At 39.9% G+C, this 23,618-nt stretch overlaps 1 protein-coding gene across 1 annotated transcript; it reads left to right on the top strand.

The window, feature by feature from the left end:
* The first annotated feature begins 6,919 nt into the window (after nucleotides 1–6,919).
* Nucleotides 6,920–8,784, top strand: LOC128368832 (putative nuclease HARBI1). Its single transcript, XM_053330113.1, has 5 exons — nucleotides 6,920–7,352; nucleotides 7,426–7,538; nucleotides 7,616–7,679; nucleotides 8,251–8,322; nucleotides 8,411–8,784. Exons 1-5 carry the CDS (start codon nucleotides 6,920–6,922, stop codon nucleotides 8,782–8,784), a joined length of 1,056 nt encoding a protein of 351 aa, XP_053186088.1.
* Nucleotides 8,785–23,618: the final 14,834 nt, after the last annotated feature.

Here is a 23,618-nt window from a genome sequence, read left to right as displayed (position 1 = left end):
GATGACTTGTGCTCCTATGTACAGTATATGATGAGTGAAACACCAGCACCACAACACACACCTTATAAGGCAATCAATGTCTTTAATCACATCACTTAATTGATCAAGTCTCACAGCAGCATGGGCATGCTCGGCAGTGGGTAGATACAATTCTACTTGAAAACAGTTTCAATTGCCAAAGAGCAGGATATTTTAAGATGCTTAAGACCATTATTAAGAAATCCTGTCTGCTAAAATGTAACATTATATACAGTTCATTCCATTAGCATATTTGTAAGTTTGTTGTTGGGCCATTTTTGAGTACAGTACAGTACATGGCAAAACTGAAATGATTAATTAATTAGTCAATTGACAGAAAAAGTTGGAAACAGTTTTGATAATTGATCAATTGTTTAAAAGACCTGTATGTACTGTAGGATTTTGTGGCGGCATCTAGCAGTGAGGTCCCCCTCCCCTTTCAAGTGTGGAGAACCTATGAAGGTTGCGAAAAAACACAAAGGACCTGTTTACTGCCAGTGTTTGGTTTGTTCATTCTGGGCTACTGTAGAAACATGGGGGTGCAACATGGCGGCCTCTATAGAAGAGGACCCACTCCTTATGTAGATGTAAAGGTCTCATTCTAAGCCAATGAAAACATGATTCTTATTTTCAGGTGAATATACACTTTATCATTATATTATACTTTATCATTTTAACATAAATTATATTATATTTTTACCCAAGACTGTTTTGCTAGATGTCACTAAATTCTATACATTGCACCTTTTAGGTTTTGGTTGCCCAAAATGCCCAAAATTCAATGAATGTAGCTTCTGAAATTTGCTTTTCTTTTTTCCCCCAAAAACTAAACTCTTTCATACAAAAAGCTTTGTTGCTTGGCATTCAGCTGTAGCTCAGGAGGTAGAGTGCACCATCCACTAGCTGCAGGGTTCAATACATTTAATACACTGAACATTCAACTGATTATTAAGGGAAATGATGGTCAGACCTATTGATGATAAAAGCAATTGTTTTATACAGCCTTGCATTACTCAATTTTCTGTGTACGATTTAATAAAACAAGTTCAACATCAATCAAAAGTCCCTCATCAAGACCTGATTCACAAGATGAAAGATAGAGGACCTGTCATAGTAGATACTGTGCGTTGGTGGCACACATATCAACAAATCTTAGATTAATAAAATTATGTAGATCCAAATGATATGGAGTGAACCTGGGGATATTGGGGCGCCTGTGCATTTGCATATTTTGCCTGATTGGTAATCCAGCCAGGATAGAAAACATAATGCTTTTCAGGATTCCAGTTTTAGCAATGTCAAGAGGAAATCTTTATGCATCTTGTTCATAAGCGTGAGGACATGCATGGACGCACACATCGGCGACACAGTGCTTCACATTCCCCCTATATCATACATCAAAAAGTAATACTATACAAGGTATTTTGTAGACCATGGGTTTGTATCTGGTATGTTTTTATAAAAGCAAAGAACTAGATTTTTCTTCTGGAACACATATACTAACCTAAATACACAGCTGACTGAAAAATGCCACTAATATTTACTTGTTTGAGGTGGATGTGTAGTGACTCTTGTTATAGGTTGGTGATATAATAGCAGATGTGTGCATTCTAGGTCCACAGTGTTATAAATGGTCAACAGCGTGCAGAAAATTATAGAGGATGGTCATTTTAAACATGATGGCAGTGGGAAAACAAGAGTATTGCTGTATAAATGTCATCAATCAGTGTGTTTTAATGTGTTTTTTCTATTTGTCACCAGGCATGAACTACAGTGACAAGTGCTTCATCTAGTTTGCTTTACCACAGCAGCTGTGTTAGCCACTTAAGTTTTCCCAATGCTGGAATAATCATCTGGTTTTTTGTCACACTCTCATAGCTCAGTCTTTCAGTCATGCTCTCTGGCTCAGCTTTTTTGACTAATCTGTATCCATTGAATGAGCAAATGGTCCCTGATGAACACTAAAGCTGTCACAGAACCTGGAGAGGGTCTCTTGATTGATGTCAGCATTACTCTCAGTAACAAGGTACATTTGTGAAAATCATCAAATTTATGGTCATCCGATTATTCACGGTTTTCTAAACTGTGACCCTTGTCCTTTTATATGTTTTCTTGGACGTTTGACCCTCTGGACAGCTATATATATTATATTTGACAATATACTTCTCTACATTCATACCTTAGCAACAAGAAGCAAAACAATGAGATGAGAGAAGTCATTATAGTCCTTGTCTTCCAACCTGACTGCTCTGGAGCGACTGCTGTAATTTCACTCATGAATGAGCAGGATGTGAAACAAAAACTAACAATCTATGAGGCTGAGTCATACAAGTGATATATACTGTATGTAAGTGATATTTTTGGTCAAACAATGAACTATCCAATCATGCAGCAGAAGAAGAGATGTTACAAAACTCTATATATACTTTAGGTGAATGAAAATGAAACCATAACATGATATTCAGTTGAAAGTCAAGTCAAATATGTGGATGAGCCTGAAAGAAATGTTGACATAAAGGGATTCATTACTTAATTTCTGCAATATTTAGTGCCAGAGCAGGAAGTAACATCCTTTATGTAGGAAGGTGGGGTGCACCCAACTTTAAGGGACAGGTATGGGCTTTTTCGAGTCTGTCTACAATACTGATGTGCTGTTATGTAGAGTCTTGATCATGGCAACAGTTCCTAATCTCCATACCAACCATGAAACTACTGTATTCTCTTGGAATTTTGCATTCCAAAGTTTGCTTCAAATAAAGTTGATGAATAAATGAAAGTCTGTCGTGTTTCTCCAGAGCATTCCTTGCCATGCTTTGACGGGAGGATACATTCTAGTAGTCAAATGTAGCTTTACTGCTGGCTTTTTACCCATTTACAGCGTGCACATAATACATTTAGTATTTATTTACCATTTTGTCAACAGGTGACATTTTCTTGTCGCTCTAACGATGACTTGGACAAATGAGAACATTCACAGACGTACCAGAATGAATTTCACACTAAACAGACCTGGTGGTCACTTGATGATCAATTGACTCAGTTTAGTTAACCCACACTACTGAAGCATCATATTATTGTCAACTGAATTATATATATTTACATTTTTGATTTTGGCTCACATGTCTTACAATATAGTTACCAAGAGAATACCTTTAGGGTCAGCATAGAGAGTACGAATTGTTACAGTGACCATGACCCAATTTCATCTATACAATGGCATGTCAGTTATTATTATAATCCAAACCTATCCTTCAAATACAGAAGACCATAGTCCAAGTCTTATAACTGTGGGAGTAATGTCTATACAGGTGATCTGTTCAGTAAATGCACACAGTGTTGTTGCATTGTTTAGTCTTTTTTTTTTTTAATAAGCACAAGCAAAAAACTCTTTTGTTTGTTTGGTAAAGAATAATCATGTATTAATACTTCTCTTATTTATAGTTCTTTATTTTTTCTTTTATCCATCTGTAGATAACTGATACAATAAAGCTGTATTGATATTTCCATGGTGAGATGACTATATGTCTGCTGTCATTGAGATTTATGTAGAATAAAGACATTCTTTTCCAGCAACAGCCTCCCTTGCTGCTTTTATAAATCCCATTAATGCTGAGTTTACATCTGCTTTTCAGAGGTGAAGAATTTTCCCTACAACACTGACTGTCGCAAACTGTGTGACCCTGTCTTCTATTATTTGCACAGTCCTCCTTTAATACAGGAGTCTCTGTTTAATAAATGCATGTCTAAGACAGAATGCATCAAATCTGTACCAAAAAAAACATAGCATCAAGAGTCTGACCCTGAGTGTCACTGAGAAGTCTATCTGAAAAATTAAGTTTTGCTAGTTTTCTCCAAGCTTGCCCAAGCTAAACCTACCAACAGACTGATGGAAGGCCCCTTTTCTTCTTTATTTCCAAGTGTACAGCCTGAAAAATGTGATGGATTTTCAAGAGCTGGCATTTCAAATCTACCATCATCAGCTATGATTGTCTATCATGTGTATTTTGACACAGATCCAGGAACAGACGCAGATAAAAATAAATAACATGTAACAAATATCATTTGCCCTGTGACTGACCTTGCTGATGGTAGCTGGAACTGTTCCTGCAGCTATAATTTGTTGCCTATAGCCAGATTGAGATAGGCTACTTCCTGACCACACAAAGAGGATTGCAGAACTCTTACTCTGAGAGTAGTGTTCTCAACGTGTCAACGCTCAGCTGAAACTTAAATAAATCTCTCCGTGATTTTTATTCTTCCACCCCTCCCCCATCCTATTTCCCCTAAGATAATGATGTGTTACATTTACCTCACAGATAGTCGCTGTCAAGTCACATTTATTCTGAAAATGCTTTCAACTAATAGGTTCGCTGCCATGTGATTTACAGAAATGAAGGGATCCAAAAGTGTCACGACAAATTAAAACACAATGGAAATGATTAAAACATACTTGTTTGTTTCTCTGCATACTCTTGTAAATAGTATGTGCGCTAAAAAATCCAGAACTACTGTATACTTGCTTTAATGTGCAGGAGGGGATTTAGCAAAAATAATCTAATCCACTGGCTTCGGCTATTTTCCTTGAAGGGCAGCCCTCAACCTCAACCTGACCTGCATGGTTGTCAGACTGTGCTGGTAGTGAGTCAGATGGCATGCTTCAGTCTGGCTCACCTATCAACATTAATAGCATGTTTTTTATGAAGTGTGTAGGTCAGTGTTAAGCTGTCCCCGGTGAGCATGCTTTATCCGGAGGATCAGCAGTATGGCTGGGCTTAACTGGGTCAAAGATCGGAAACCTACCATCCAGAGCCACTGTAAACAGGCAGTACCTTGCAATAGTACATAGTGACTCCCACCTGCGGCATGGCTGATATATATGTACTCTAAAACAGGATAAATGCTGCTTCTTGTATTCTGACTCTGTATATTTTCTCCATGCTTATATTAAAGGCTACATCTAGTGCACTGATTGCATTCCATTCTATTCAATTGAAAATATGTATATATACAATATGTATTAAATATATAATAAAATATTATATATTACTTAATTGATTTGACTGATTGAATTGAATCGGTACATCAGTGGTGGTAATGAGGTAGGGACAAGAGCTCCTTTTTCCTTTTCTTCTATATATATAGAAAATATACACATGCTAATATTTAAATGGTAAATGGACTGTACTTATATAGTGCTTTTCTACTCTTTTGACCACACTACATTCACCTATTCACATACCCTCATGACAGGGGATACCATGCAGGGTGCCAACTTGCTCATCAGGTAGAGACCAGCATTAACACACACTGTTGGTTCAGCCATCAGGAGCAATTTGGGTTATCTTGCCCAAGGACACTTTTATTCTGAGCTTTTTCAATTTAAACACTATCAATGCTTTACTTTATTGCACTATAACATATACTTTTCCAATTACACACATTTGACAGACTGAGCACCGACTTCAATAGAGTAAATGACTTTGGCTGTGTTCGAAACCTACTTCTATACTACATACTTCCATCCTACACACTACACACTAAACGACCAGATAGTAAGCAGACCGTTTACACTGTAGTAAACTACACAATAACCCACAATGCATTTCGTCCCTACCCGAGCTGAAATCATCAGTCTGAAGCTGATGTCATTTTAGCTCTAACTCTGTAAATAAACCACTTTATCCACATTTCTAACCTTTTTAGGAAAGTAGCCCTTTAGATCCACAATGTGACGCTAATTTGTCCGAATAACACCTGTTTAAAGTTTTGTTCCTGAGAATTCTGAGTTAGCCGTAGCGAGTAACGGACTTCCCGTCAAAATAAAACACCCGTTACCTTTTATTATTAAGAAAACCATAACGATAGAATTGGTGCTAACATACCCTCGCTGTAGCTAACTTGAAACCACTGAGGTGGTGATCTGTGACGTTTGTATTTTGGGTTTTTTTCAGAAGATACGTTGCATCTTGGGTAATGTGAGTGTGAGTAGTCAGCTCTTGATGCATACTCTGCATTTCTGGTGAATCTAGTAAACCATCCAGGAACTTCTCACATACTCTAAATCACATACTACGCAATTGAAACACACTACATACTTCAAATGACGTCAGAGTTAATACATACGGTGGCCCTGAAGGGCAAACTACACCAACAAAAAGGAAAACACAACGACATTAACTCCTAACGGAAAGGGTTGGTACCTGCTATGACAAGGATAATTGCTGATTGGACAAAAGCACGTCCGTCTTTTTAACAGGTGGGAAAGGCTGCTTTACGCCATACCAGGTAGTTTACGACAAACATGGTTACTACAGAAGAAGCTATCAAGCATTATTTTGATGCAGGGCACACATATGAGGTGATCGTTGACATGCTGTCCACCTTTCACAACATCACAATGAGTGTTCGTACTCTGAAGACACGGTTAAGAGAAGCAGGGTTGTATCGGAGAAAGAATTATTCCCCACTCGCTCAGGTGAGACGAGCCATACTGACAGAGCTGCGTGGGCCCGGGCAACTGTTTGGCTATCGGACTATGTGGCAAGTACTCAAGCAAAAACACAAGCTACATGTTAAACGTGCTGTAGTAATGAGATTGTTGAAACAACTCAATCCACAAGGAACGTATTTGAGAACACACCGGAGGTTTATGAGACGGACATATCACTCCAGGGGCCCGTTTCAGAAAGCAGGTTTAGTGAGAACTCTGAGTTAGTTAACCCTGAGATGAGGGAAACTCTGGTTTTTCGGTTTCACAAAGCCAGTTCAGCTTAACTCTGAGTCAGTTACCCGGGCAACATACTCCGTGAACCTAACCTGCTCGCTAGCAGGTTTTCTTCAACTAACCCTGAGTTTTTCCTGCTCTTAAGTTGAAGCCTGCAGGCTGAAGGCAGTGGCAGACATGGCGTGTCCCTTTCTAGATGAGCCAGTTGACGTCGAGGCGCAGATTCTCCGTCGAAATCTCCGTCGGGAGAGGATCATTAGACCCCGATTAGACGTGTTATCATTTCCTGATGAGTACCTTTTTGAGCGTTTCCGTTTCTCTTCAACATCAATTATTTATTTAAACAACATTCTCAGCCCTCACATCTCTCACATGACACACCGTGGACACGGTCTCAGTTCTGAACAAATTCTTTGCATTGCACTTCGTTTTTTTGCCAACAGCAGTTTTTTATACAACATCGGTGATGCAGAGCATGTCTCTAAGGCAACGGTCTGTCGGGCGGTCCGAAATGTGACACTGGCATTGAAACGGCTACTGAACATGTTCGTAGTTTTTCCAGGTCACAGACCTACCAGACTTCTCAAGGAAGAGTTCCACAGAATTGCAGGTATCAGTCTAAGCAGTAATTAATTTATGTCATGAAGCTTGAAGCACTAATCAGTCAATTTGATATATTTTAGGGTTTCCAGGTGTGATTGGCTGCATTGATGGAACTCAAATTCCGATCTTAGCTCCTTCAATGAATGAAGGAGATTATGTGAATCGGAGATCTGTCCACAGCATTAATGTACAGGTAGGCCTAAATAGCCTTTAATATTCCAAATTAAATATACTTTACAGCTAATTATAATACTGTTCTCCACTGTGAAGATCATATGTGATGCAGCCCACATGATAAGTAATGTGGAAGCGAAGCAGTGTTGCCAACTCCTCAGTAAGGAAAGTAGCTATTGGCTGTCCTAAAAGTCGCTAGAAGTCGCTAAATGACGTCATAGTCTAATTTGCATAATTATCATTTGCATGTTATTGTAATGGACATGTAGAAGAGAGGAATAACGTCTTGGGAGAGACAAAAAGTGAGTTAAAAAACCCTAAATATGTTAAAAACTACAAATGAGCTTTCTTATGTTGATTCTTGGTTTGTTTTTTAAAATGTAAATACATTTTGATATTTATTGTTAAATGTTAGAATATCAAATTGAATCAAGAGGCTGTTATGCAGGGTGGATGCGGAGTGGTGTGGGTCTCCTCTCTGCTCTGACTGCAGCTGTGTGAGGCCACTGTGAACCTGACCGCCTGTGAGTGCTTTGGGACAGGGGAGGGGCTCAGGGCAGCACCCACTACTCGTTGACAGTAACGATACGTGCTTTCACTTCTGAGTCTCCAATAACACCAGAAAAAGTCGCTAGATTAGTCGCTAGTCGCTTTTGAGGAAAAAAGTCGCTATGAGGGTTTGGAAAGTCGCCAGATTTAGCGAGAAAGTCGCCAAGTTGGCAACACTGAAGCGAAGTGGCCTGGGTCTGTGCATGACTCACGAGTGTTTCGTGAGTCTACACTGAGTGCCAGATTTGCCCGTGGTGAGTTTATATAGCTATATTCTATTATCAATATTTTGTTTCCTCCTATTGCAACTGAAACATTAAACTGTATCTTGTACTATCATAGGAGAGTTCGATGGTTACCTACTTGGAGACCGAGGGTACCCCTGCCAGCGCTACCTGATGACCCCTTACCCTGACCCTGAGCCTGGCCCACAGCAACAGTACAACTTGGCTCACTGCAGGACACGAGCCAGAGTAGAGATGAGCATTGGGATGCTCAAGGCCCGGTTCCAATGCCTTCGTAGGCTCAGGGTCACCCCAGAAAGGGCTTGTGACATTATAGTGGCATGCGTGGTACTCCACAACATTGCAACGATTAGGAGAGAACAATGTCCTACTCTCCCTCCTACTGATCTAGATAATCCAGACCCCCCCCCTGCTGATGCACGGGATGGAAGAGCAGTCCGAGACATGTTATGCATTAATCATTTCAATTAGACCCAAAGAATGACAATATGCCTCTCATTTTATGAGGTCTTCTTTATTTCCTGGAAGGACAAATGTTCAATGTCGTTAATCCTTTTTTGTTGAAAATTAAAAATCATGTGGGCACATCACCCACCTTTAACTGATGGTCCAGCAGTTGTATTTCCATTTTTGTCTTGGTGATCTGCAACCTTATATGTTCCATCTCTAGTCGTGATTTGTCGATTTGTGATTGTAAATATACTTTGTACATTTGTTTCACAGGGAGCTATAGGAACATAAATGATGTAGAATTTCACAGTGCCATGTCATTATAAGTTGTGGGTCAATGCTGAACATCTTACTGAGGTAAGCTGTGCTGTAGAGGTTGATGGACCTTCTTCCTCCTCGTTGTAATTTCCAGCATTGCTCTGTTAGAGAAAGAAGTTGCAAGTTCAATTGTGGAACACAAACTGAAACCAAAGTTGTTTTATATTTAAAAAGAAAAAAGTGTGAACCTCAACAGGCCTCTCTGCATCTTCCCTCTCTGTGGCAGCTGATAAGGTGTCTTCATCATCCTCCTGTAATGAAACAGAATGTGAATATTATCTTCTATTCTACCCATTATGCCAAATCTGTGGAATATTGAATACTTACAACAGCATGGAGGTCTGTTATGGCAGAAGCAGTGTTTCCCACAGGACAGGCATCTATTTGTGGTGGTGTGGTCCTCAGCTCATTTTTGATTCTCCCCAAATGAGAAAATGATCGCTCCCCCTCACAGTTTGTCACCGGCAACGTAAGGAACATCCTCAAAGCCACATAAACATTAGGGAAGACTAACTGCAGGCCAAACTTCAACATGGGTTTCAGCATATTTGAGGGTGACTTGTCTGTTTCAGCCAACATGAAGGATCGGAACTGCAGACACTTAAAACACGCTGTTCCGCCTACGGAACGGACCGGAAGTTGAGAGGTAGCGACAAGTTCTTCTGAATGTTTTAAACACCAACCCTTAAACATATATATTCATGTCGTACATTGTTACATTGAAAGCTTAGATTCTCCTGATTCATTCAAGACCACTCATGAATTATATGGTTGCTCACAGCTGTAATAGTATTAGCGGTTAGCTCGGCTAGCCACTCCGCTAAAGTAAGCTAACAGTTATAATGCTACATACCTTCAAAGTCTTCTCTTTATCCACAACGATCATCTTATGACTCAGGACTTTCTGTACAGCTCGCCAAGTATCCATTCTGGTGAAATATGAAATCCGTTTCCATAAAACCGAAATATTTTCCTCAATATGTCCATGTATTTAGTCCAACACGTAAGGAAACAGACACGGAACAAACCATATACGGTCCCTTTCCCGACACTGCATCTGTGGGACACGTGACTGTTTTGTTTACGTCCGTGAACTGCTCCTGTTTCATACACACCACACACCAGCAGATAGCCTCTAGCAAAGACATATGTCTATCTTCGTCTGTCTATCTTCTTTATCTTTAATTATCTGTATCTTCTTCTTCTTCTTCTTCTTCTTCTTCTTCTGGCCGACCAGGTGAATTAAGTGCGTCTTCTTTGGTTTTATTGCCGCCACCTACTGCCCCGGAATTGTAACGACAAGCTACATTCACAGACAGAGTCCCATTATTATGCTTTTATGAGCGAGGTCGAGCGAGCCAAAAGCCGAAAAATCTATTCGTGGCGGACATAATTCTTTCGTGGCGGGCCGCCACGAAAGAATGCATGTGTGGGAAACACTGGCAGAAGGCTCCACGAGGCAGATTACACCATCAGTAACTGGTAGAAGATGAAGATTAGATGGTTGATTACCCAGACAAGTGCCCCACCTAATTTTATTTTATTTTTTTTCCTCACAATAGTGTGCAGGTCCTATCACAATTTTTCAAACTCTGAGTCACCTTAAAATAGGTTGATATCTGAAAGCAACAGCAGCCAATTACAAAGAACTGTAGCCTACTGCTACAAGAAAAAGGGTGCCAAGTTGTGTCTAAGATGAATGAGTGGCCATTACTGAGAGAACACTAGAAAAAGGATTAATGTACATGCCTTTCATTTGAATAACTTACCTCTTATGTAGGCCCCTGTGTCCTGGGGCGTGGCTGGGTCCGATGAGCTCCCCCAGAGATGCCCTCAGCAATGGGTCGCCCAGTGTTCTGACTGAGGGCCATCTCTTCAGCCTCTGTGAGAGGTGGTCGTGGTGGACCGCCACCTGTTTTGCAGGCCTCAGCCTTTTTTCTGTTGGCTATAATGGAGGTCAAATTAAATATATCCAGAAAACACAAATTTGGAGACTTGTAGGCTACTGTATAAAAAAGGCATTTAGGTGTGGTGTTGCGATCTAGAAATATCTGGGAAATTATAAACTTCAGAGGTATAACAGGTGAAGCAGTTACAAGAAAATGTATTTTTATTTCGTTTGGTTTATCCATTATCCAGATATTTTGGTGCTTATTATGCTTTTTCATTGAGTGTAATACGACAGTATATGTTATGAGTCGGCACGTAGTTGTGAGACAGTCGTGCAGTTTGAGTTTGGTTTTTGGTACAGATACGATATTGCTGTATGAGCTCCAGCTACAGTCTTTTGAAAAACGCTTATAAAAATATAATGCAGAACCGGGAAAATAAAGTTGCCTAAACGGAAGATGGAGTCCTGTCTTTTAGGGTGCAACAGTTGCTTTCATATAGACATTAAATACTGGCAGTGTTTCCCTAATGAATGAAAATATATCTATCACATGTGGAATGTAGCCACTGAATGCTGTTTAATGAGGGCAGGCTAAACAACATCACAATAGGTTGTACTTATTATACCTTACCTGTTTGAACTACATTTTTATATTTCATCTTTAGTTGCTGCCAAGTCCGTTTGGTGCCTGTTGGGTTGCACCTGTGCGCACAAACACACATATGGAATATAATTGTTGAAAAAGTGGAACATTCAAGACAAAACATCTTTTTTTCTCCAATTAATACTCACGCATTGACTTGGTCAGCAATTTTCTGCCATGCGAGCTCTCGCGCTTTTGCTGCTGCCACAGTATTGCTTTTTAAAAAAAATATATGCTTACTTTCTGCATATGCGGTCATTAATATTTCCAGCTCCACCGGGGAGAAGTAGGAGGATCGAGGCTTTTTCTCACTTGTTGCCATGGTGAATCATGTTATCTGTGTGCCATTGATGAGGGCTTTTTATATCCTCATGCACGGGCTTCACTCGGGGTTACCTTGACTCAGAGTTGATTGAACTAAGTGGTATCACCTGTTCTGAAACCGAAAACTCTGAGTGTGACAGCTCAGAGTTTGTTGAACCTGCTTTCTGAAACGGGCCCCAGGGGACCAAACTACATATGGCATGTACACTCACCGTCCACTTTATTAGGTACACCTTGCTAGTACCGGGTTGGACCCCCTTTTGCCTTCAGAACTGCCTTAATCCTTCGTTGCATAGATTCAACAAGGTACTGGAAACATTCCTCAGAGAGTTTGGTCCATATTGACATGATAGCATCACGCAGTTGCTGCAGATTTGTCGGCTGCACATCCATGATGCGAATCTCCCGTTCCACCACATCCCAAAGGTGCTCTATTGGATTGAGATCTGGTGACTGTGGAGGCCATTTGAGTACAGTGAACTCATTGTCATGTTCAAGAAACCAGTCTGAGATGATTTGCGCTTTATGACATGGCACGTTATTCTGCTGGAAGTAGCCATCAGAAGATGGGTACACTGTGGTCATAAAGGGATGGACATGGTCAGCAACAATACTCAGGTAGGCTGTGGCGTTGACACGATGCTCAACTGGTACTAAGGGGCCCAAAGTGTGCCAAGAAAATATCCCCCACACCATTGCACCACCACCACCAGCCTGAACCATTGATACAAGGCAGGATGGATCCATGATTTCATGTTGTTTACGCCAAATTCTGACCCCTACCATCCGAATGTCGCAGCAGAAATCGAGACTCATCAGACCAGGCAACCTTTTTCCAATCTTCTATTGTCCAATTTTGGTGAGCCTGTGCGAATTGTAGCCTCAGTTTCCTGTTCTTAGCTGACAGGAGTGGCACCCGGTGTGGTCTTCTGCTGCTGTAGCCCATCCGCCTCAAAGTTCGACGTGTTGTGCGTTCAGAGATGCTCTTCTGCATACCTCGGTTGTAACAAGTGGTTATTTGAGTTACTGTTGCCTTTCTATCAGCTCGAACCAGTCTGGCCATTCTCCTCTGACCTCTGGCATCAACAAGGCATTTGTGCCCACAGAACTGCCGCTCACTGGATATTTTCTCTTTTTCGGACCATTGTCTGTAAACCCTAGAGATGGTTGTGCGTGAAAATCCCAGTAGATCAGCAGTTTCTGAAATACTCAGACCAGCCCGTCTGGCACCAACAACCATGCCACGTTCAAAGTCACTTAAATCACCTTTCTTCCCCATTCTGATGCTCGGTTTGAACTGCAGCAGATCGTCTTGACCAAGTCTACACGCCTAAATGCATTGAGTTGCTGCCATGTGATTGGCTGATTAGAAATTTGCGTTAACGTGCAGTTGGACAGGTGTACCTAATAAAGTGGCCGGTGAGTGTAGATGGCTATGACAAGCTGAAACCCTTTGGCCTGGCCCTTTCAGGATGTATTGATGGCTTTTCAAGACGAATCATGTGGCTTGTTTGTGGGGCTACCAACAACAACCCATCTGTCATCGCTTACAATTACATAAATTGTGCCAAGAATGTGGGTGTGATCCCAATGAGACTAAGAACTGACTTCGGAACAGAAAATGGGACAATGGCAGCAATACAATGTACCCCATTTAGATAATAAATGGATCTTTACTTAATCTAGTAAATGGCAGATTTGGGAGGTACTTTTGACAACAAAACAAAAAACTTATGGTTGATCTTGGCCATATAATTGCTTCGAAAAAATAACAGTAGCCTACACATTTGATATCCATGATCAGAAATCAGTTGAAAAAAATGTAAAACAAGAAATTCAATGCTTTTTTGAGAGTTAATTGACTACAACACACGAGCCTATTAGTGTATATATATGTATAGATTTTAAACAATTATATATTTATACAAATATATCAGTTGTCATTAAATTGACCCTATGAGGCTCATGTTTAGAGGGTTACCTGTTGTCACCGCCTCTTTTCCTTTTTTTTCATCCCAATTTTACCAAAGCAAAATGTTTGCCTTTCCTCTGCCTTTTTCTTCTTGTATTCCAGAAAGGTTTTCATCAATGGGGTTGGATTTGATTGAGGATTCTGTGATACTACAGGGAAGCAAACGAAAAATGCGTTCTTATTACAGATGCATAAATACGACAATAGCGGTATAAACAAAATGCATGGCTAGACTACGCAGGGTTTTCCCCTATAACTGTTTCCAGTACGGGTGGGAGACATGAGCTATTTTCAAACACAAACTCCTGGCTTGTGTTTACCTGGTTACAAAATTAAAGTTCACACAGGTTTCGGACATCCAGGTTGACTTACTAACGTTAGCTGGCAGGGTAAAGACCGAGCAGTAGACATAACGTTAATTGAAACTCCCAACTACCGCGCAGTTGGCTGTCAGCGTAGCAGTACAGTACATTTTTCAGTACAAATGTAATGCCGTACAATTTTAACACATCTAAAAAGAACATGTAATGCCATTCCCACTACCTTCACTCAACGCTCCCTGTTGCTGGGCTCTCTTTTGTCTCGTTTTTTAAATTAGCAAGCCTAACCTTACTTTACTACTTCTAAAGTTATCAAACGGAGAGAAATGTCCTACCTTCCCCCTAGTCACGTCGTACTCTACGATACTCTATATTGCCGGCTATACGCCAATAAAGTATATCGTTTTCAACATTTTTCTTCATTTTTTCGGAACCATGTAGCCTGCGGACCACCAGGTCCGAGAAACCCATTCACTACTAAATTAGCAATAATTAACGTTACATTAACTTACCTGAAGGCTGTCCGTTGGTGGGTTCAACACCAAGCATCTCGTGAAGCCCCTTGCCACAATAAGGGCAATACATCTTCGTTATTAACCTTCTGATGCTAAATGTAGTCCGTCCGAGTCGTAAACTACCTGGTATGGTGTAAAGCAGCCTTTCCCACCTGTTAAAAAGACGGACGTGCTTTTGTCCAATCAGCAATTATCCTTGTCATAGCAGGTACCAACCCTTTCTGTTAGGAGTTAATGTCATTGTGTTTTTGTTAATGTCGTTGTGTTTTTGTTAATGTCGTTGTGTTTTTGTTAATGTCGTTGTGTTTTCCTTTTTGTTGGTGTCGTTTGCCCTTCAGGGCCACCGTAAATACAAGTAGTAGGAAAGTATGCGGTTTCGAACAGACCCCCAGTCTTTACCAAACTCATATACTGTGCTCCGGAACCTCATCATCGTACAGGTCTGTGTCACCTGTTCTCAAAACTTTGCTCACTATGATTCTCAAAATTAGGTTTCTGACTTTTTCAAGCGGCGGTGCTGTGAGTGCAGAGCCCACAATGTGCACATTGGCAGTTGAACAATGTAAACTACCATAAAATTGTTCCTACCATGAGCTGTAGTTGCAATAAATGTCAAAGACTTAAATGCCCTAATAAAGAAAAGTATAACTATTTTCTCAAGAGGCACAGATATGGAGTTAATGGGCATTGGCAGCAATGAGCATTACAAACCCCTCCTGATGATAGTGTATGAATGTATGAGTGAATAGGTGAATGTTGGCATGTAGTGTAAAGCGCTTTGAGTGCTCAGAGGCCTAGAAAGGCACTACATAAATACAGTCTATTTGCTCACAGTCAATCTCTCTGCTAACCACGTGGAGACCCTAAGAGAGACAGACTGTGTTTGAGAGTAAGGGATTTGTCAGAGCAGGATGTGAAAAAAACAGGATGTACAAAGAGGTAGAAACAGAATGCAGATGCTGTGTCATTTCAGTACACATTATTTAATACCCTGGGTTTCCCCAGCAGGATATTAATTGAGTCAGAGTGTGTGTTAATCTAGAATAGTTAATCTAGGTTTTAAAAAGTGGCTTTAACATCTTAAATTTGGATTAGTTACTTAATGAGTCCTGGACTGAGTTAAACAAGATTGATTTAGAACACCATGTAAGGCTGTGGAATGTACCTTGGTTGAACTCTAGCAACAACACACCACGGAGGTGGAGATTAAGCAACTAACACCGGAGATAATCCTGACAGAGAAACACAAACCAAAGACAATCTGAGTTTTGTCTGCCCAGAAATTTACAACAAATAATTTCTAAGATTGTATAGAGCTGTACAGTATCTGGCCAGTACAGACGCAGAGAAACAGAAAAGGAGACAGTGTGAATGGATTGCCGTAGTCATCTGCACAAGCTGTTCATTGGTTCAAAGTTTTAATGTGCGTTTGATACGTGGACATTCACAGACTGGTTTTACCACAGGGACTTGTTCTGACAGATTTATCAGTTAACACTAAATACTGCATCTGTTGACTACGAGGTAGTTGGTAGGATTAATACATGTCATCTGATATCTGATGACCTAAACTACCATTTCACAAAAATAACACCTCAAATTATAAAACATTATGCCAATAAGCTTAGCCTTAATTACCTAATAAATGTCTGTTAGGATACCGTAATTGGATATTTCACACTTATTCAAAAAATGACTACTAACTCTAGAATATATGTATTGAGGATAACCCCCCTCCACTAAGAGATGGAGATAGGTGTTTTTCACATACCTTCAAATCTGCAGAATTGGCCTTTCATCTCTCACAGTGGGGGTGTCGAGATTGACGCTGGCCAGACAAGGCAATAGTGCTCTCAACCCCGAAGAGGCTGACACTTTGACAAGATAACAAAATTAACAGCAGGACAAAGAGGCACTCAATGACCTTTTGGGGTTATTTTAGCTCTGTACCACATGAAAAGACACAAGTCAGGAGGATTCTACCTCCCCATGGAACACACACTGGAGTTTAATTCAAGAGACTGAAATACATTTCACATCGGAACAAAGAAAGGTCACAAGAATTAACCAAGTAACGATCTTCAGTCCCACTCTCTCCTTGTTTCTCTTTGTCTTACACACACACACACACACACACACACACACACACAAACAATTGTGGATGCATTCTTGAAGTGACTCCACACTCTGTTTCTCTTTGTTTATCCAAATTCATGTGAATTAGCTGTCCAATTATTCAGCAACCCAGCTAATATTACTCAGTAAAACCTTTCTTAAAAAATAGTTACACTCCGATATCTGTACAATATAAAATTAAGCAGTTATTCAAGTTAATGCATGTTTGTCATGTGGCCACAGTGCCATCTAGTTCGTTTTCTGTAATGCTAAAGTATAGCTATGACTTGCGTAAGATTGTATTTTATTGGATTGTGTGATTAAATTAGTTGTGTAACTTTTTGTTCATCCATTAGCAGTATTGGAAATCATCTTGCTAATTAAATTGTTATGATGTGGTGCAATTGCATTGCTGTTTTTCAGAATATATTTTATGTACAACTTAAGTTAGAATTACTGCCCATTGGTCCCAGTGATGTGAGTGTTTTGCATGTAAAACCTCAATTGAAGTAATCTCATTTTGGGTGCAAAGCATCTTCTCCCCACACAAGCTACTACTACTAGTTTACCAGTCTAGTTAAGGAAAGTGACTGTGGCAGAGTTCTATTGGACTAAGCCACAACGGAGCAGGAATCAACAGAGACTGTGCTGCCAGCTTTCATCTACCTGCCGCAGGAGCACTTGTGTTGGCGGTACATTGGCCTTGGACTTCTGCTCCATCGGCCCTAAAGCGGGACTGCTGTCTGGCCTTCATTGCTTAGCACCCATTGTGTTTCAGTGGGCATCGTCTTGCTGTGAGGCCGCAGGTAAAGCCTGACAAAGACCTTCCCTGAGCTCCAGACCAGCTCTTGTTCTCTGATGACTCAGCACATGTAGAGGTTTTATTCATCTTCTAGATAAGAATTGTACATGATCTGTTTCCACGTGTTTGTCAAGTAATTCATTATGTCTTCGGCATGAATGAAATCAAAGCATATTGAAAAAAAACAAAACTAACAAATTTAAGGTCATAAACCATATTTCCTGTAAGGACAAAGTCATTTTATTCATTTTTTGCTGTTGTGAACAGTCTGTCTTGGACTGGTTTTATGGGAGTTATTCATGGTGCTTGAGCACATTCAAACTAATACACTGTAGAAGCAACCTCATAGATTAAAAATTCACCATATCTGCCAACTGGCCCTTACTTCCACCTTTCAACCAAAATCTCCTTTGTTTGTACAGACTGGATTTAAGATGCAGATACTGTGAGGCTCACTGTTGGATAATTAGGGATTATTTTTTGTGCTAAAGAAATGTTGCCAGCCAAAATTTGCCTTCCCCATCCTAGCACAATCAGCCCACCACATGACTCACCTCCACCACTGAAAACCCAACAATAACACATGCTGCCAGATGACCAGGGCAATGCATGAGGAATAACAATGCAGGCCAAAGAACAGTGTCATGTTGCCTGCTTTTGATGAGAAAAAGAATATGTGAGGAACATAACTAAAAAACATCCAAACCAAAATATTAAGTGTGTCGCCCAGTACTATAAACAAATGAGTGATTTACTTTTTGCTGTCACATAAAAAAACCCATAATGGATTAATGTTGGGAGGTAATACATATAGTATGTGGGTTAGGTTTCTGGGTTACCTTGTGTTATGTAATTATAATACTGTCAAATATTTACTCTCATTTAAAAATGCCAAGAGCTTCTACAATTCTAAAATCCCTCATTGTATGTACGGGTATAAACAGTACTGTTTTGTCACTTTGATGTTTTATGGCTGGTGATGATATGAATTGAACCTCCACTTTGAAACACACGTCTATTCTGTTCCAAACACCCAAATCTATTCATATGCTTTTTCCATCTCTACTTTATCTCTACCTCATTCCCTCTCTTTCCTCTGACACACTTCTCTGAGCACTTCCCTCTGTATGTGTGTATGTGTGTGTGTATATATATATATGTGTGAGAGAGATAGAGATTGAGCTTTTTCCAAGATGGATTTGCAGAGCCTGTCTGCCTGAACACCATCCTCCATTGATAATGTGGCACATTTTGAAAAGAATCATTTTCACTCGACAACAAATTGCATATCCGGCTTCTTTTGACTAACAGACACTAATAATACAGAACATAGTGAACAAGAGCAGGAATGTAAATGCTGCTGGGTGTAGCAATAGGCTAGCTGAGGCTTAGAGGGTCATGTCATGTGAGAGTTGTCCAGTCAGCACACCTGTGAGCTCTTTCTATTTTTCTTCTTTTTTTCACCTTCATTTGACAGCTGATAGTGTATAGAGCCTTTCTCGGTACTATCATGGATAGAAAGAGAAAGGTATGAAAGGCTGGAATTGAAACATCAGCGTTGCTATATTACATGTTGCATGCTGTATGTCTACGGTGTTACAACACTGTGATTCTAGAGTTGTCTGCATAATATTTACTTTAGTTTCCTTACAAATATATTAACAGTACAACACAGTGCAAAATGACATAATTATCTCTTTTTTTCTGCCTCCTCATAAAGACTGAGTATGTCCTTTTTTAAGTGTTGGGAGGTTCTACCGAGATTAAGATATCATGTGTATTGAAAAAAATGTGTGGCTTAGAGTGATGTGTAAGTTGTCCTGTGTGTTAGGGTACTGTCTTGCTCTTGTGTATGTACATACTATAAGCAGTACTGTGCAAAGGTTTGAGGAACTTTAGATGTTTAGATTATTATAATGTATTCTGCAGCGTGTCAACAACTCCAAACTACAGCCGGAGTCATATAGAACTATCTTCAGCAACAAGCAGAACACAGAGTCCGCTAACAGATGGTTTGGCCCCCACAGAGCCCTGTTCTCAACATCATGGAGTTAGTCTGGGATTACATGAAAAGACAGAAGCAGCTGAGACACCTAAATCCACAGAAGAAGAATAACTGTGGGAACTTCCACCAAGATACAGGAACAACCAACCCAGTTGTTAGTTTAAAGGCACAGTTGCTCACAACAAGTATTGATTTCATTTAGGATTTCTCTCTTACTGAACTTTGTGTGATGTTATCTGCACTTGAGCAGGTCCTTTGGCGTCAGGCAACAGAACATTATAGTATCCCAGAAATGCACTGGTACAGTTCATTCTTTTCATTGTTGGGCATTGTTACTTATTTTTCTTTTATACACCACACTTTTAGTGCCTAAAACCTTTGCAAAGTACAGTATACTGTACTCTACAGTGTTTCTGAAAAGGAGGTGATAACTAAGCATTTTTTAAATAGTTGCTTTGTTTTGCTTTTACTCTTGACCAGTTCTGCTTTCTTTTACAAATATTTAGAAGACAACATAATCAGCCTAAACTGACCAATCACAGTCCTTGCCATCCAGGTATCTTTGTATCTTCCATGTGATATCTAGGTAGCAACTATAACTCTGATGTCTACTGTATGTACATACATTTTTAGGAGGTGAACATCAGCATCCATGTAGCTTATAGTAGGTAACTGCAATGCTGTACCCTTAACACACAATCATCTTTTAGAACCCCAAGAAGAGAAGAGGGCATGAATTTCTTTCATCCCTAAATGAGTGTTTTACATCTTCATCTTTCAAATTGTAACATTGAGAGGTCTGGATCGCTATCAAGAAGATGCTATGCCATATTTATACAGTGTTGATGTGTATATATGTAGGTATGGTAAACATTTTTTAATTATTTGATCTTACGAAGGTCCAACTAGGATCAATGTTGTCACCCATAATTATTTAGTATGAAAAAGCTCTATTTATGACTCTGGGATGTGGTTGAGTTTAAATTATTTTGTTTCACACACTGTTCCCCAAGTCAGGAATGAGCCCCCATGCTCAGCAAATCCCATAATAATGTATTTCTGTTAATATTCAACACATAGCATGTCAGTCTGATGAAATGAGGAGGGTGTACAGAGACAGTACAAAGCAATACATTTATTAAAGTGTCTTTTCTTTGATGTTATGTTGCAGTTATTCTTTTCACCGCTTTTGTCCTTCAGACAGCTAGACTTGTGTTTATGGGGTTTCTGTGAACTGTGTCTGACCTTAGTCACAAAACATCAGGCCTTCCTGTGGAGTTCGACATGCTTGCTGTAATCAGCATAGGCACGTCAGACAGCATTGTCAGGTCCTCACACTGCTGCCTCCCTGCAAGCTAACCGCCTCTTACATAGTGGGTAACTTGTTGGGTTGAAAGCAAGCCTCCCTGAAGCTCACTTCTCTTTGATCTGATTCCTCAGTGTCTGATAAGGAAATGCATTTGCAGGAAAACTGGCTCCACAGGAGGAATCCAAAACAGACCGCCAGACACGAGCAAGTAGGCTCCTGCCAGCTGCTGTTTCCTTGTCAGACATCTGATGACTAGTCAACAAAATGGATTAAATCACCACACAAGAGGCAATCACGCCTCTTGCCAACACATGGTTGTCAGGCTGTGGTTTGTATCACAAACACAGCACTGCCAATTAGCTAACCTTGCTGATTAAGACCATGAGATCTTCTTGAAAGGTCTAAAGAAGCTAATAAGTGGACCTTGGAGTTGAGATTATTATAAGGTAGGTGTTGATTTAGAGTCTTTCTGTCACAAAACATAGTACCTCATATCCAAAATGTTGTCTTCAAGGTGTGTGAAAAACACTTCTTTAAAAAGGCAGCTAAAAAGAATGATGGTTGTCAGAAGACGAATACGGAATTCTGTGAGCATATTTAATTATCTGCCTAACCGTCTTCAAAACGGCCTCTCTCGTATACAGATGATTGATGATACACCAGCACAGAGGACTTTCTTTCTGAATAAAGTTGCTTGCTTTGGCTGAAAATGATTCTGATGAAAGAAAATTGGAGGAATCAAAAGTCTGCTTACAGCACAAAAAAGCTCCATTGAGCCAAGGTGAAATCAACTAGGTGAAATCAACTAGTTCCTCAAATGGCCACTTGAGGCTGGCTTCAAAAGCAAGTCAATCCCCATAGTCCTCCATGTTAAAATGTTCAACTTTTTAGCAGAAATAAACATGTTTACTACACTTAGTGAACTGTGTGAAACTGAAATAAAGTTTGTGTTACTTAAAAATACTAATGTCACATTTCGGCATGATTCCAGAAATTACTCCATTAATTTTATTGGTTGAGTTTGAGCTGGTTATTGAGGCTATACAGTAATATAAAATTGATGCACAATCTCAAAATGTATTAATTAAATTAATATTATGACTAAAACAGGGATTTTAAGATTATTACACTCCAGAAACTGAGGATTGTGATCAACTGTTCCCTGAAGCATTGACATTAACATCTGTATTACAGGAAGAATTGTGCAAAATAGCGTAACATTTAATAATGTAGATGATATTGAAAGTATTTGTTTTAATTGTTGATGAAGTCGTTATGTGTGACTTCAGTGAAAACTAAGCTTGATTGCTGATTCTGATTCCAGTGTACAGAGGGTTTTTCATATCCTACCTTCAAATCCTACCATTCCTACGATTCTCTCTTTCTACGGGGGCAAAGAAGATCAGCCAAGAGGAAAAAGCTTGGTAAGTGTTATTGAGGAGGTAAGTGACAGTCAATGGGAGTAGCACCAACAGTCTTGCTGCCATCAGAGCAATGTCAAGATGATGGAAGACACACCTAAACAGGCCTTTTTTTGCTCAAGATTTCATGTGTGATGATATTACTCTGAAAGTGAATGTGTGTGACGATGTTGGTTTAGGTTGAAGCTTTCAACAAAGTAATCTACGTTGAAAATGGGCAGACTCAGCATCTGGTCACTCATACACCATGTCAACATAGCTGCCTAGGTGCTGTCTGAGTGATCACTGTTACATTGTTTTGGAGTCTCTGAGAACACTTGAAAGGAAGGCTTCTGCAGTAGAGGAAAAGCTATGTGCAGCTTTCAAAGAGCTGATCTTGCAAAGCCAGCAGACACGATGACTGAAGTCAAGAGTTTCTTCCTTGAAAGGTGAAATAAAAGTGCTTTAGTAGAAAACTCTAATTTCAACTGAATGTGCCTTCTTGACGATCTTGATGTTCCCTGAGATACCTTTCAGAGAATATAAAAGAAGAAAAAGTCAGTGTTTTCTAAAAAATTTGAAGCAATTCACAACTACACTGTACTTCTACTCTCCAAAGGCCTATGACTGTATCACAGAGAAGTTTAACTCGGCTTCACTTCATCCTCAGATGAACATGGTACAGTGGCATCTCTGGAGATCCTGGATTTACTGTTGCCTCATTCACAGCTTTAAAAAGTCATGTTCCTGAGAATAACAAAGCAGTAAATAAACACAGTTTGCTCATTGATGACAGATGAAATGTACATAAGCAAAATTAGTTTGATGGAGATCCATGGCTATGTTGACACTGGTGCTGGTGACATGAAAATATGGCAACACAAGCATTAGTTCTCACTGTTGTTGCCATCAATGAATCTTGGAACATCCCAATTGCTTACTTCTTTATCAGCAGCATGACATGAGGGGAGAGAGCAAACATCATCCACGACAGCCTTGTTAGGCATCATGTATTTGTACTCAGAGTTGTCTTCATGACGTGTGACGGACCCTCCTGGAATTTTGCAATGGTCAGGGAGCTTGGTGCCAAACTGGACATTATAGACATGCGATGTTAAGGTGGTAACTCAAAGTGAAAGGAAGAGACAACAGACTTGTATATGTGATTTCCACACAGAGAAACAAACAAACAAAAAAAACATTGTGGTTTCATTCCTTGTTGCAGAAGTGTAATGGGCATC

This window comes from Scomber japonicus, chromosome 1, assembly GCF_027409825.1.
Source record: "Scomber japonicus isolate fScoJap1 chromosome 1, fScoJap1.pri, whole genome shotgun sequence".
NCBI lineage: Eukaryota > Metazoa > Chordata > Actinopteri > Scombriformes > Scombridae > Scomber > Scomber japonicus.
This window is presented reverse-complemented; position numbering and strand designations above follow the sequence as displayed.

Coding starts and splice junctions, on each gene's coding strand:
- LOC128368832 (XM_053330113.1), top strand. CDS start 6,920: ATGGCGTGTCCCTTTCTAGATGAGCCAGTTGACGTCGAGGCGCAGATT. Junction 7,539..7,615: donor TCCACAGCATTAATGTACAG/GTAGGCCTAAAT, acceptor TCCACTGTGAAG/ATCATATGTGATGCAGCCCA. Junction 7,680..8,250: donor GCAGTGTTGCCAACTCCTCA/GTAAGGAAAGTA, acceptor GCAACACTGAAG/CGAAGTGGCCTGGGTCTGTG.